Below are 14221 nucleotides of genomic sequence, written 5' to 3'. Positions count from 1 at the left end.
GTCAGTGTGAGCGTCTCCCCCTCTCTCTCTCTCTCTCTGTGTGTGCGTGTGTGTCAGTGTGAGCGTCTCCCCCCCCCTCCCTCTCTCTCTCTGTGTGTGTGAGCGTCAGTGTGAGCGTCGGAATATACCGGGTCAGATCCAGGGTCGGTAGCTATAATACCGGGTCAGATCCAGGGTCAGTAGCTATAATACAGGGTCAGTGGAACAGGGGAGGAGAGGAGAACAGGGGAGGAGAGGGGAACAGGGGAGGAGAGGAGAACAGGGGAGGAGAGGAGAGGAGAACAGGGGAGGAGAGGAGAGGAGAACAGGGGAGGAGAGGAGAGGGGAACAGGGGAGGAGAGGGGAACAGGGGAGGAGGGGGGAACAGGGGAGGAGGGGAGAACAGGGGAGGAGAGGGGAACAGGGGAGGAGAGGGGAACAGGGGGAGGAGAGGAGGACAGGGGAGGAGAGGGGGACAGGGGAGGAGAGGGGACAGGGGAGGAGAGGAGAACAGGGGAGGAGAGGAGAACAGGGGAGGAGAGGAGAACAGGGGAGGAGAGGAGAACAGGGGAGGAGAGGGGAACAGGGGAGGAGAGTGGAACAGGGGAGGAGAGGGGAACAGGGGAGGAGAGTGGAACAGGGGAGGAGAGGGGAACAGGGGAGGAGAGGGGAACAGGGGAGGAGAGGGAACAGGGGAGGAGAGGGGAACAGGGGAGGAGAGGGGAACAGGGGAACAGGGGGGAACAGGGGAACAGGGGAGGAGAGGAGAGGGGGGAACAGGGGAGGAGAGGGGAACAGGGGAGGAGAGGGGAACAGGGGAGGAGAGGGGAACAGGGGAGGAGAACAGGGGAGGAGAACAGGGGAGGAGAACAGGGGAGGAGAGGAGAACAGGGAGGAGGGGAGAACAGGGAGGAGAGGAGAACAGGGGAGGAGAGGGGAACAGGGGAGGAGAGGGGAACAGGGGAGGAGAGGGGAACAGGGGAGGAGAGGGGAACAGGGGAGGAGAGGAGAACAGGGGAGGAGAGGAGAACAGGGGAGGAGAGGAGAACAGGGGAGGAGAGGAGAACAGGGGAGGAGAGGAGAACAGGGGAGGAGAGGAGAACAGGGGAGGAGAGGAGAACAGGGGAGGAGAGAGAACAGGGGAGGAGAGGGGAACAGGGGAGGAGAGGGAACAGGGGACGAGAGTGGAACAGGGGAGGAGAGGGGAACAGGGGAGGAGAGGGGAACAGGGGAGGAGAGGGGAACAGGGGAGGAGAGGGGAACAGGGGAGGAGAGGGGAACAGGGGAGGAGTGGGGAACAGGGGAGGAGTGGGGAACAGGGGAGGAGAGGGGAACAGGGGGAGGAGAGGGGAACAGGGGAGGAGAGGGGAACAGGGGAGGAGAGGGGAACAGGGGGAGGAGAGGGGAACAGGGGAGGAGAGGGGAACAGGGGAGGAGAGGGGAACAGGGGAGGAGAACAGGGGAGGAGAACAGGGGAGGAAAGGAGAACAGGGGAGGAGGGGAGAACAGGGGAGTAGAGGAGAACAGGGGAGGAGAGGAGAACAGGGGAGGAGAGGAGAACAGGGGAGGAGAGGAGAACAGGGGAGGAGAGGGGAACAGGGGAGGAGAGGGGAACAGGGGAGGAGAGGGGAACAGGGGAGGAGAGGGGAACAGGGGAGGAGAGGAGAACAGGGGGAGGAGAGGAGAACAGGGGAGGAGAGGAGAACAGGGGAGGAGAGGAGAACAGGGGAGGAGAGGAGAACAGGGGAGGAGAGGAGAACAGGGGAGGAGAGGAGAACAGGGGAGGAGAGGAGAACAGGGGAGGAGAGGAGAACAGGGGAGGAGAGGAGAACAGGGGAGGAGAGGGGAACAGGGGAGGAGAGGAGAACAGGGGAGGAGAGGAGAACAGGGGAGGAGAGGGGAACAGGGGAGGAGAGGGGAACAGGGGAGGAGAGGGGAACAGGGGAGGAGAGGAGAACAGGGGAGGAGAGGAGAACAGGGGAGGAGAGGAGAACAGGGGAGGAGAGGAGAACAGGGGAGGAGAGGGGAACAGGGGACGAGAGTGGAACAGGGGAGGAGAGGAGAACAGGGGAGGAGAGGGGAACAGGGAGGAGAGGGAACAGGGGAGGAGAGGGGAACAGGGGAGGAGTGGGGAACAGGGGAGGAGTGGGGAACAGGGGAGGAGAGGGGAACAGGGGAGGAGAGGGGAACAGGGGAGTAGAGTGGAACAGGGGAGGAGAGGGGAACAGGGGAACAGGGGAGAGGGGAACAGGGGAGGAGAGGGGAACAGGGGAGGAGAGGGGAACAGGGGAGGAGAGGGGAACAGGGGAGGAGAGGGGAACAGGGGAGGAGAGGGGAACAGGGGAGGAGGGGAGGAGAGGGGAACAGGGGAGGAGGGGAGGAGAGGGGAACAGGGGAGGAGAGGGGAACAGGGGAGGAGGGAGGAGAGGAGAACAGGGGAGGAGAGTGGAACAGTGGAGGAGAGGGGAACAGGGGAGGAGAGTGGAACAGGGGAGGAGAGTGGAACAGGGAGGAGAGGGGAACAGGGGAGGAAAGGAGAACAGGGGAGGAGAGGAGAACAGGGGACGAGAGGAGAACAGGGAGGAGGTGGGAACAGGGGAGGAGAGTGGAACAGGGGAGGAGAGTGGAACAGGGGAGGAGAGGAGAACAGGGGAGGAGTGGGGAACAGGGGAGGAGTGGGGAACAGGGGAGGAGAAGGGAACAGGGGAGGAGTGGGGAAACAGGGGAGGAGAGTGGAACAGGGGAGGAGAGGGGAACAGGGGAGGAGAGGAGAACAGGGGAGGAGAGGGGAACAGGGGAACAGGGGCGAGGGGAACAGGGGAGGAGAGGGGAACAGGGGAGGAGAGGGGAACAGGGGAGGAGAGGAGAACAGGGGAGGAGAGGGGAACAGGGGAGGAGAGGAGGAACAGGGGAGGAGAGGAGAACAGGGGAGGAGAGGAGAACAGGGGAGGAGAGGGAGAACAGGGGAGGAGAGGGGAACAGGGGAGGAGAGGGGAACAGGGGAGGAGAGGAGAGGGGAACAGGGGAGGAGAGGGGAACAGGGGAGGAGAGGGGAACAGGGGAGGAGAGGGGAACAGGGGAGGAGTGGGGAACAGGGGAGGAGTGGGGAACAGGGGAGGAGAGGGGAACAGGGGAGGAGAGGGGAACAGGGGAGGAAGAGTGGAACAGGGGAGGAGAGGGGAACAGGGGAACAGGGGAGAGGGGAACAGGGGAGGAGAGGGGAACAGGGGAGGAGAGGGGAACAGGGGAGGAGAGGGGAACAGGGGAGGAGGGGAGGAGAGGAGAACAGGGGAGGAGAGTGGAACAGTGGAGGAGAGTGGAACAGGGGAGGAGAGTGGAACAGGGGAGGAGAGTGGAAACAGGGGAGGAGAGGGGAACAGGGGAGGAGAGGGGAACAGGGGAGGAGAGGGGAACAGGGGAGGAGAGGGGAACAGGGGAGGAGAGGGAGAACAGGGGAGGAGAGGAGAACAGGGGACGAGAGGAGAACAGGGGAGGAGGTGGGAACAGGGGAGGAGAGTGGAACAGGGGAGGAGAGGAGAACAGGGGAGGAGAGGGGAACAGGGGAGGAGAAGGGAACAGGGGAGGAGAGGGGAACAGGGGAGTAGAGTGGAAACAGGGGAGGAGAGGGGAACAGGGGAACAGGGGAGAGGGGAACAGGGGAGGAGAGGGGAACAGGGGAGGAGAGGGGAACAGGGGAGGAGAGGGGAACAGGGGAGGAGAGGGGAACAGGGGAGGAGAGGGGAACAGGGGAGGAGGGGAGGAGAGGGGAACAGGGGAGGAGGGGAGGAGAGGGGAACAGGGGAGGAGAGGGGAACAGGGGAGGAGGGGAGGAGAGGAGAACAGGGGAGGAGAGTGGAACAGTGGAGGAGAGGGGAACAGGGGAGGAGAGTGGAACAGGGGAGGAGAGTGGAACAGGGGAGGAGAGTGGAACAGGGGAGGAGAGGGGAACAGGGGAGGAGAGGAGAACAGGGGAGGAGAGGAGAACAGGGGACGAGAGGAGAACAGGGGAGGAGGTGGGAACAGGGGAGGAGAGTGGAACAGGGGAGGAGAGTGGAACAGGGGAGGAGAGGGGAACAGGGGAGGAGAGGGGAACAGGGGAGGAGAAGGGAACAGGGGAGGAGAAGGGAACAGGGGAGGAGTGGGGAACAGGGGAGGAGAGTGGAACAGGGGAGGAGAGGGGAACAGGGGAGGAGAGGAGAACAGGGGAGGAGAGGGGAACAGGGGAACAGGGGCGAGGGGAACAGGGGAGGAGAGGGGAACAGGGGAGGAGAGGGGAACAGGGGAGGAGAGGAGAACAGGGGAGGAGAGGGGAACAGGGGAGGAGAGGAGAACAGGGGAGGAGAGGAGAACAGGGGAGGAGAGGAGAACAGGGGAGGAGAGGAGAACAGGGGAGGAGAGGGGAACAGGGGAGGAGAGGGGAACAGGGGAGGAGAGGAGAGGGGAACAGGGGAGGAGAGGGGAACAGGGGAGGAGAGGGGAACAGGGGAGGAGAGGGGAACAGGGGAGGAGAGGGGAACAGGGGAGGAGTGGGGAACAGGGGAGGAGTGGGGAACAGGGGAGGAGAGGGGAACAGGGGAGGAGAGGGGAACAGGGGAAAAGAGTGGAACAGGGGAGGAGAGGGGAACAGGGGAACAGGGGAGAGGGGAACAGGGGAGGAGAGGGGAACAGGGGAGGAGAGGGGAACAGGGGAGGAGAGGGGAACAGGGGAGGAGGGGAGGAGAGGAGAACAGGGGAGGAGAGTGGAACAGTGGAGGAGAGTGGAACAGGGGAGGAGAGTGGAACAGGGGAGGAGAGTGGAACAGGGGAGGAGAGTGGAACAGGGGAGGAGAGGGGAACAGGGGAGGAGAGGGGAACAGGGGAGGAGAGGGGAACAGGGGAGGAGAGGGGAACAGGGGAGGAGAGGAGAACAGGGGAGGAGAGGAGAACAGGGGACGAGAGGAGAACAGGGGAGGAGGTGGGAACAGGGGAGGAGAGTGGAACAGGGGAGGAGAGGAGAACAGGGGAGGAGAGGAGAACAGGGGAGGAGAGGGGAACAGGGGAGGAGAAGGGAACAGGGGAGGAGAAGGGAACAGGGGAGGAGTGGGGAACAGGGGAGGAGAGGGGAACAGGGGAGGAGAGGGGAACAGGGGAGGAGAGGGGAACAGGGGAGGAGAGTGGAACAGGGGAGGAGAGGGGAACAGGGGAACAGGGGCGAGGGGAACAGGGGAGGAGAGGGGAACAGGGGAGGAGAGGGGAACAGGGGAGGAGGGGAGGAGAGGAGAACAGGGGAGGAGAGGAGAACAGGGGAGGAGAGGGGAACAGGGGAGGAGAGGGGAACAGGGGAGGAGAGGAGAACAGGGGAGGAGAGGAGAACAGGGGAGGAGAGTGGAACAGGGGAGGAGAGTGGAACAGGGGAGGAGAGGGGAACAGGGGAGGAGTGGGGAACAGGGGAGGAGAGGAGAGGGGAACAGGGGAGGAGAGTGGAACAGGGGAGGAGAGGGGAACAGGGGAGGAGAGGAACAGGGGAGGAGAGGGGAACAGGGGAGGAGAGTGGAACAGGGGAGGAGAGGGGAACAGGGGAGGAGAGGAACAGGGGAGGAGAGGGGAACAGGGGAGGAGAGGAACAGGGGAGGAGAGGAACAGGGGAGGAGAGGAACAGGGGAGGAGAGGGGAACAGGGGAGGAGAGGGGAACAGGGGAGGAGAGGGGAACAGGGGAGGAGAGGGGAACAGGGGAGGAGAGGGGAACAGGGGAGGAGGGGAGGAGAGGGGAACAGGGGAGGAGAGGAACAGGGGAGGAGAGGGGAACAGGGGAGGAGAGGGGAACAGGGGAGGAGAGGGGAACAGGGGAGGAGAGGGGAACAGGGGAGGAGAGGGGAACAGGGGAGGAGAGGGGAACAGGGGAGGAGGGGAGGAGAGGGGAACAGGGGAGGAGAGTGGAACAGTGGAGGAGAGTGGAACAGGGGAGGAGAGGGGAACAGGGGAACAGGGGCGAGGGGAACAGGGGAGGAGAGGGGAACAGGGGAGGAGAGGGGAACAGGGGAGGAGGGGAGGAGAGGAGAACAGGGGAGGAGAGGAGAACAGGGGAGGAGAGGGGAACAGGGGAGGAGAGGGGAACAGGGGAGGGGAGGAGAACAGGGGACGAGAGGAGAACAGGGGACGAGAGGAGAACAGGGGACGAGAGGAGAACAGGGGAGGAGAGTGGAACAGGGGAGGAGAGGGGAACAGGGGAGGAGAGTAGAACAGGGGAGGAGAGGGGAACAGGGGAACAGGGGCGAGGGGAACAGGGGAGGAGAGGGGAACAGGGGAGGAGAGGGGAACAGGGGAGGAGAGGGGAACAGGGGAGGAGGGGAGGAGAGGAGAACAGGGGAGGAGAGGAGAACAGGGGAGGAGAGGGGAACAGGGGAGGAGAGGGGAACAGGGGAGGGGAGGAGAACAGGGGAGGAGAGGAGAACAGGGGACGAGAGGAGAACAGGGGAGGAGAGTGGAACAGGGGAGGAGAGTGGAACAGGGGAGGAGAGTGGAACAGGGGAGGAGAGGAGAACAGGGGAGGAGAGGAGAACAGGGGAGGAGAGGGGAACAGGGGAGGAGAGGGGAACAGGGGAGGGGAGGAGAACAGGGGAGGAGAGGAGAACAGGGGACGAGAGGAGAACAGGGGAGGAGAGTGGAACAGGGGAGGAGAGTGGAACAGGGGAGGGGAACAGGGGAGGAGGGGGGAACAGGGGAGGAGTGGGGAACAGGGGAGGAGAGGGGAACAGGGGAGGAGAGGAGAGTGGAACAGGGGAGGAGAGTGGAACAGGGGAGGAGAGGGGAACAGGGGAGGAGAGTGGAACAGGGGAGGAGAGGGGAACAGGGGAGGAGAGGGGAACAGGGGAGGAGAGGGGAACAGGGGAGGAGAGGGGAACAGGGGAGGAGAGGGGAACAGGGGAGGAGAGGGGAACAGGGGAGGAGAGGGGAACAGGGGAGGAGAGGAGGAGAGGAGAACAGGGGAGGAGAGTGGAACAGTGGAGGAGAGTGGAACAGGGGAGGAGAGTGGAACAGGGGAGGAGAGGAGAACAGGGGAGGAGAGGAGAACAGGGGAGGAGAGGAGAACAGGGGAGGAGAGGAGAACAGGGGAGGAGAGGAGAACAGGGGAGGAGAGGAGAACAGGGGAGGAGAGGAGAACAGGGGAGGAGAGGAGAACAGGGGAGGAGAGTGGAACAGGGGAGGAGAGTGGAACAGGGGAGGAGAGTGGAACAGGGGAGGAGAGGAGAACAGGGGACGAGAGGAGAACAGGGGACGAGAGGAGAACAGGGGACGAGAGGAGAACAGGGGAGGAGAGTGGAACAGGGGAGGAGAGGAGAGGGGAACAGGGGAGGAGAGTGGAACAGGGGAAGAGAGGAGAACAGGGGAGGAGAGGGGGACAGGGGAGGAGAGTGGAACAGGGGAGGAGAGGGGAACAGGGGAGGAGAGGGGAACAGGGGAGGAGAGGAGAACAGGGGAGGAGAGTGGAACAGGGGAGGAGAGGAGAGGGGAACAGGGGAGGAGAGTGGAACAGGGGAGGAGAGGGGAACAGGGGAGGAGAGGGGAACAGGGGAGGAGAGGGGAACAGGGGACGAGAGGAGAACAGGGGACGAGTGGAGAACAGGGGACGAGAGGAGAACAGGGGAGGAGAGTGGAACAGGGGAGGAGAGTGGAACAGGGGAGGAGAGGAGAGGGGAACAGGGGAGGAGAGGGGAACAGGGGAGGAGAGGAGAACAGGGGAGGAGAGGAGAGGGGAACAGGGGAGGAGAGGAGAACAGGGGAGGGATTAGATGATGCTAGTTCACTGGCAGTGGGAGCAGAAACACATGGTCTCTCCCCTCTTCAATTATCATTCCACTTTCCCCCCCTTTCCAATCCTCGCTCTCTTCGACCCATTCTGTCTCCTCTCCTTCCTTTACCTTTCCACCTGACTCTAGTCACGTCTTCTCTACTCTCCTTCTCCCCCCCTTCCTTGCTCCCCTCTTCTGTCTTTCTCTCCCCTTCCCCCCTCAGTCTCTCCTTACATAAGAGGGATCAATTAGTGAAGGTCTGGTCTGCCCCCCAGGAAGCTTCACATGAAGTCATCTGACACACCCACCCATATATACACTGTGCTCAAGTACACTTAAAGAGCTAAAGCCAATAGCCTGAGTCACACCACAGGAATCACACTGTTGACCTTAATCCAGTCTGTGTGTGTGTTTAAAGCTGTGAGTGAGCCGTCTACCTGGAAGATGAGGAGAGATATTGCATTGGTGTTGAAGTTTGTACATGTTGGACTACGTGTGTGTGACTGTACGTTTGCATGTTCTGTGTACCTGCAGAATGAGTATGAAGTAGTCGACAGGTTTGCCTCTCTGGTAGATGTAGTGCAGAGCAGAGCGCTTGTCGCTGTCGTTGAACTTGATCTCCTGAATGACGTCAGGGTGCCTCAGAATCCTCAGTAATACCTTCTCAGTGACCTGACTGGGACTGAACAGACTCACCTCTGATGGGGGGAGACACACACCCACAAATCACTTACAGATTGTACCATCAATTCAGACCTGTCACAGTAAAGGCTGTAGAAGTGTAGAAGACATGAACACGATGCAGTTGGATGCTGTAAGACTTGTTATGAGGATGTATGACCCATTATGATGTCTAATCATCTCAACATCATCCTGACTAAACACCAACAATTCTGTTGATATATAGAGATGACTTTTTTTAATGACATTATAAAGTCTCATAAATGCTTATAACAAGTTAACGCGTTCTACCTTCAGGCTTTAGGACAAGTGTAACCGACAAATCTCCACTGAAATGCCATGACATCTGGTTGACCTGTGTTAACTTCTTAACTATAATACCATGGTACTATAGTAAAAGTGTTTACTACTAGCTACTTCCTGTCAGGTGATAGTCAACTCACCTGTAGCCAGGAAGCGATGAGCAGCCAGCATCAGTTGAGGAGAGATCTTCACCCTGCACTCGTTCTCGGTGTGCTTAAAGGCAGAGAAGTCACGCATTCTCTTGTTAGGGTCCACCTTCTTTCTGTTCCTATTGTCAGCTGGAGAGAGGAGAGAAAGACAGTAGAGACAGAAAGAGAGTCGAGAGAGAGAGTAGAGAGAAAGAGAGAGTAGAGAAAGAGAGAGAGTAGAGAAAGAGGAGAGAAAGAGAGAAGAGAGAGAAAGAGTAGAGAGAGTAGAGAAAAAGAGTAGAGAGAGAAAGTAGAGAGAGAGAGTAGAGAAAGAGTAGAGAGAGAGAAAGAGTAGAGAGAGAGAGTAGAGAAAGAGTAGAGAGAGAGAAAGAGTAGAGACAAAGTAGAGAGAGAAAGAGTAGAGACAAAGTAGAGAGAGAAAGAGTAGAGAGAGTAGAGACAAAGTGGAGAGAGAAGAAAGAAAGAGTAGAGAGAGAGAAAGAGTAGAGAGAAAGAGAGTAGAGAAAGAGAGAGAGTAGAGAAAGAGGAGAGAAAGAGAGAAGAGAGAAAAAGAGTAGAGAGAGAAAGTAGAGAGAGAGAGTGGAGAAAGAGTAGAGAGAGAGAAAGAGTAGAGAGAGAGTAGAGAAAGAGTAGAGAGAGAGAGAAAGAGTAGAGAGAGAGAAAGAGTAGAGAGAGAGAAAGAGTAGAGACAAAGTAGAGAGAGAAAGAGTAGAGACAAAGTAGAGAGAGAAAGAGTAGAGAGAGTAGAGACAAAGTAGAGAGAGAAAGAGTAGAGAGAGAAGAAATAAAGAGTAGAGAGAGAGAAAGAGTAGAGAGAGAAAGAGTAGAGAGAGAAAGAGTAGAGAGAGAAAGAGTAGAGAGAGTAGAGAGAAAGTAGAGAGAGAGAAAGAGTAGAGAGAGTAGAGAGAAAGTAGAGAGAGAGAAAGAGTAGAGAGAGAAAGAGTAGAGAGAGAAAGAGTAGAGAGAGTAGAGACAAAGTAGAGAGAGAGAAAGAGTAGATAGAGTAGAGAGAAAGTAGAGAGAGAGAAAGAGTAGATAGAGTAGAGAGAAAGTAGAGAGAGAGAAAGAGTAGAGAGAGAGTAGAGAGAGAGAGAAAGAGTAGATAGAGAGAAAGAGTAGAGACAAAGTAGAGAGAGAAAGAGTAGAGACAAAGTAGAGAGAGAAAGAGTAGAGAGAGTAGAGACAAAGTAGAGAGAGAAAGAGTAGAGAGAGAAGAAAGAAAGAGTAGAGAGAGAGAAAGAGTAGAGAGAGAGAAAGAGTAGAGAGAGAGAAAGAGTAGAGAGAGTAGAGAGAACGTAGAGAGAGTAGAGAGAACGTAGAGAGAGAGAGAAAGAGTAGAGAGAGTAGAGAGAAAGTAGAGAGAGAGAGAAAGAGTAGAGAGAGAAAGAGTAGAGAGAGAGAAATAGTAGAGAGAGAAAGAGTAGAGAGAGTAGAGAGAGAAAGAGTAGAGAGAGTAGAGAGAAAGTAGAGAGAGAGAAAGAGTAGAGAGAGAGTAGAGAGAGAGAGTAGAGAGAAAGAGTAGAGAGAGAGAACGAGTAGAGAGAAATAGAGAGTAGAGAGAGAAAATAGAGAGTAGAAAGAGAGTAGAGAGCGAAAGAGTAGAGAGAAAGTAGAGAGAGAGTGGAGAGAGAGAGTAAAAGAGAGAAAGAGTAGAGAGAGAGAACGAGTAGAGCGAGAGAACGAGTAGAGAGAGAGAACGAGTAGAGAGAGAAAATAGAGAGTAGAGAGAGAAAATAGAGAGTAAAAGTAGAGAGTAGAGAGAAAGTAGAGTAGAGAGAGAGAGAAAGTAGAGAGTAGAGAGAAAGAGAGAGTCGAGAGAGAGAGAGAGAGTAGAGAGAGAGAGAGAGTAGAGAGAGAGAGAAAGTAGAGAGTAGAGAGAAAGTAGAGAGTAGAGAGAGAGAGAAAGTAGAGAGTAGAGAGAAAGAGAGAGTCGAGAGAGAGAGAGTAGAGAGAGAGAGAGTAGAGAGAGAGAAAGAGTAGAGAGAGAGAAAGAGTAGAGAGTAGAGAGAAAGAGAGAGTCGAGAGAGAGAGAGAGTAGAGAGAGAGAGAGAGTAGAGAGAGAAAGTAGAGAGTAGAGAGAAAGAGAGAGTAGAGAGAGAAAGTAGAGAGTAGAGAGAAAGAGAGAGTCGAGAGAGAGAGAGAGAAAGTAGAGAGTAGAGAGAAAGAGAGAGTCGAGAGAGAGAGAGAGAAAGTAGAGAGTAGAGAGAGAAAGAGAGTTGAGAGAGAGAGAGAAAATAGGAAGAGAGGATAGAGGGAAAATGACAACAGCCATGTTTACCACGAGTGAATTCACTATCCACACAAACATTTTTTTAGGAGGATGGGAGCTTCGTTCTCTTTATGTATTTTTCTGTTGACCATTCTGAAATGAGATGGGACACAGTGATAGAGGGGAGATGACAGTATGAAATTGGTGGAGGGGTTGGCATTCTGAAGGAGATGTTGGGAAATTGCAACGCAGCCTCTGTTTCAATACAACACAACTCCTGAAGAGCTGATAGGTAGGCTTTTGCTCCAGCCCTACACTTGAACACACGATTCAGTTAGTCAAGGTCCTGAGGAGAAGCTGCTTCGTAGAATCAGATGTGTTAGAACAGGGTTGGAAACAAATCCTGCAGGAGGGTTGATCTCCAGGAGTTGTGTTAACCAATTGCCATCCATAATTTAACTCATTACACTCCAGAAGAAGTAAATTGACTCTGGACTGATCCATTGTCCCTGTGTAGTTTAAATCAGGGTTGGTTGATGTTGACTCACTATAAAGATCGGACTCGTCCAGTATCTCTGATTTGATGATCTCCTCGATGACATCCTCCAAGGTGACCAATCCCAGCACCTCGTAGAAGGGATCCCCCTCCCCCTCGTTGTTCACCTTCTGAACGATGGCCAGGTGAGATTTACCTAGAAGGGTGAACACCAGAGATAGAGTCAAGACCAGAACCCACAACACCAAGAAGCAGAAAATACCAAGATCAGTCAGTACTGGGGTCAATCAGACAGTCAGTACTGGGGACAATCAGTCAGTCAGTCGGTACTGGGGACAATCAGTCAGTCAGTCGGTACTGGGGACAATCAGTCAGTCAGTCGGTACTGGGGACAATCAGTCAGTCAGTCGGTACTGGGGACAATCAGTCAGTCAGTCGGTATTGGGGACAATCAGTCAGTCAGTCGGTATTGGGGACAATCAGTCATTCAGTCGGTATTGGGGACAATCAGTCAGTCAGTCGGTACTGGGGACAATCAGTCAGTCAGTCGGTATTGGGGACAATCAGTCAGTCAGTCAGTACTGGGGACAATCAGTCAGTCAGTCGGTACTGGAGACAATCAGTCAGTCAGTCGGTACTGGGGACAATCAGTCAGTCAGTACTGGGGTCAGTCAGTCAGTCGGTACTGGGGACAATCAGTCAGTCAGTACTGGGGTCAGTTAATCAGTCAGTCAGTACTGGGGTCAGTTAATCAGTCAGTCAGTACTGGGGTCAGTTAATCAGTCAGTCAGTCAGTACTGGGGTCAGTCAGTCAGTACTGGGGTCAGTCAGTCAGTACTGGGGTCAGTTAATCAGTCAGTCAGTCAGTCAGTACTGGGGTCAGTCAGTCAGTCAGTCCTGGGGTCAGTTAGTCAGTCAATACTGGGGTCAGTTAGTCAGTCAGTCAGTACTGTAGTCAGTCAGTCAGTACTGGGGTCAGTTAATCAGTCAGTCAGTACTGGGGTCAGTTAATCAGTCAGTTAGTACTGGGGTCAGTTAATCAGTCAGTCAGTCAGTACTGTAGTCAATCAGTCAGTACTGGGGTCAGTCAGTCACTACTGGGGTCAGTCAGTCACTACTGGGGTCAGTCAGTCACTACTGGGGTCAGTCAGTCACTACTGGGGTCAGTCAGTCACTACTGGGGTCAGTCAGTCACTACTGGGGTCAGTCTGTCACTACTGGGGTCAGTCTGTCACTACTGGGGTCAGTCTGTCACTACTGGGGTCAGTCAGTCAGTCCTGTAGTCAGTCAGTCAGTCAGTACTGGTGTCAGTCAGTCAGTCAGTACTGGTGTCAGTCAGTCAGTACTGGTGTCAGTCAGTCAGTACTGGTGTCAGTCAGTCAGTCAGTACTGGTGTCAGTCAGTCAGTCAGTACTGGTGTCAGTCAGTCAGTACTGGGGTCAGTCAGTCAGTACTGGAGTCAGTCAGTCAGTACTGGGGTCAGTCAGTCAGTCAGTACTGGGGTCAGTCAGTCAGTCAGTACTGGGGTCAGTCAGTCAGTCACTACTGGGGTCAGTCAGTCAGTCACTACTGGGGTCAGTCAGTCAGTCACTACTGGGGTCAGTCAGTCAGTCACTACTGGGGTCAGTCAGTCAGTCACTACTGGGGTCAGTCAGTCAGTCACTACTGGGGTCAGTCAGTCAGTCACTACTGGGGTCAGTCAGTCAGTCACTACTGGGGTCAGTCAGTCAGTCACTACTGGGGTCAGTCAGTCAGTCACTACTGGGGTCAGTCAGTCAGTCACTACTGGGGTCAGTCAGTCAGTCACTACTGGGGTCAGTCAGTCAGTCACTACTGGGGTCAGTCAGTCAGTCACTACTGGGGTCAGTCAGTCAGTCACTACTGGGGTCAGTCAGTCAGTCACTACTGGGGTCAGTCAGTCAGTCACTACTGGGGTCAGTCAGTCAGTCACTACTGGGGTCAGTCAGTCAGTCACTACTGGGGTCAGTCAGTCACTACTGGGGTCAGTCAGTCACTACTGGGGTCAGTCAGTCACTACTGGGGTCAGTCAGTCACTACTGGGGTCAGTCAGTCACTACTGGGGTCAGTCAGTCACTACTGGGGTCAGTCAGTCACTACTGGGGTCAGTCTGTCACTACTGGGGTCAGTCTGTCACTACTGGGGTCAGTCTGTCACTACTGGGGTCAGTCTGTCACTACTGGGGTCAGTCTGTCACTACTGGGGTCAGTCTGTCACTACTGGGGTCAGTCTGTCACTACTGGGGTCAGTCTGTCACTACTGGGGTCAGTCTGTCACTACTGGGGTCAGTCAGTCCTGTAGTCAGTCAGTCAGTCAGTACTGGGGTCAGTCAGTCAGGGGGTCAATCAGCTGGAGTCAATGGAGTTGTGGAATATCTGAATATTGAGAGGAGAGACTGTTCCTGGTTCCTGGGTACTGGGGGTAGTCTACTTATGTAACTCACTATATACAGTACACATAACATCACTCCTCCCCCTCGAGTCTGTTCTGATCTCTGGTTCTTCCCCCAGTCCTCCTCTCTTTAAGCTCGAAGTCCATACAAGAAAGGGGGATGGGGATAGAGAGACAGAAGGGGGTAATCCCTCTCCTGGTTTACTATTTCTCCTCCTCTCCCCT

The 14221-nt window shown here is 55.9% G+C and overlaps 1 protein-coding gene across 2 annotated transcripts in view; it reads right to left on the bottom strand.

Annotated features, from left to right (window-relative positions):
* Positions 1-14221, bottom strand: part of LOC129818179 (metal transporter CNNM4) — a 54218-nt gene that overhangs the window by 35347 nt on the left and 4650 nt on the right. For both annotated transcript variants that reach the window (XM_055873855.1, XM_055873856.1), the window contains exons 2-4: positions 11640-11783; positions 8874-9011; positions 8278-8447 (exon numbers count right to left, since the gene is read on the bottom strand). In XM_055873855.1, the coding sequence (XP_055729830.1) occupies positions 8278-8447; positions 8874-9011; positions 11640-11783 (452 nt within the window). The remainder of the gene's footprint in view (positions 1-8277; positions 8448-8873; positions 9012-11639; positions 11784-14221) is intronic.

Source organism: Salvelinus fontinalis, chromosome 21 (genome assembly GCF_029448725.1).
Source record: "Salvelinus fontinalis isolate EN_2023a chromosome 21, ASM2944872v1, whole genome shotgun sequence".
NCBI classification, from domain to species: Eukaryota; Metazoa; Chordata; class Actinopteri; order Salmoniformes; family Salmonidae; genus Salvelinus; species Salvelinus fontinalis.
The sequence above is the reverse complement of the archived record's forward strand: the minus strand, read 5'-3'. Positions and strand labels throughout refer to the sequence as shown.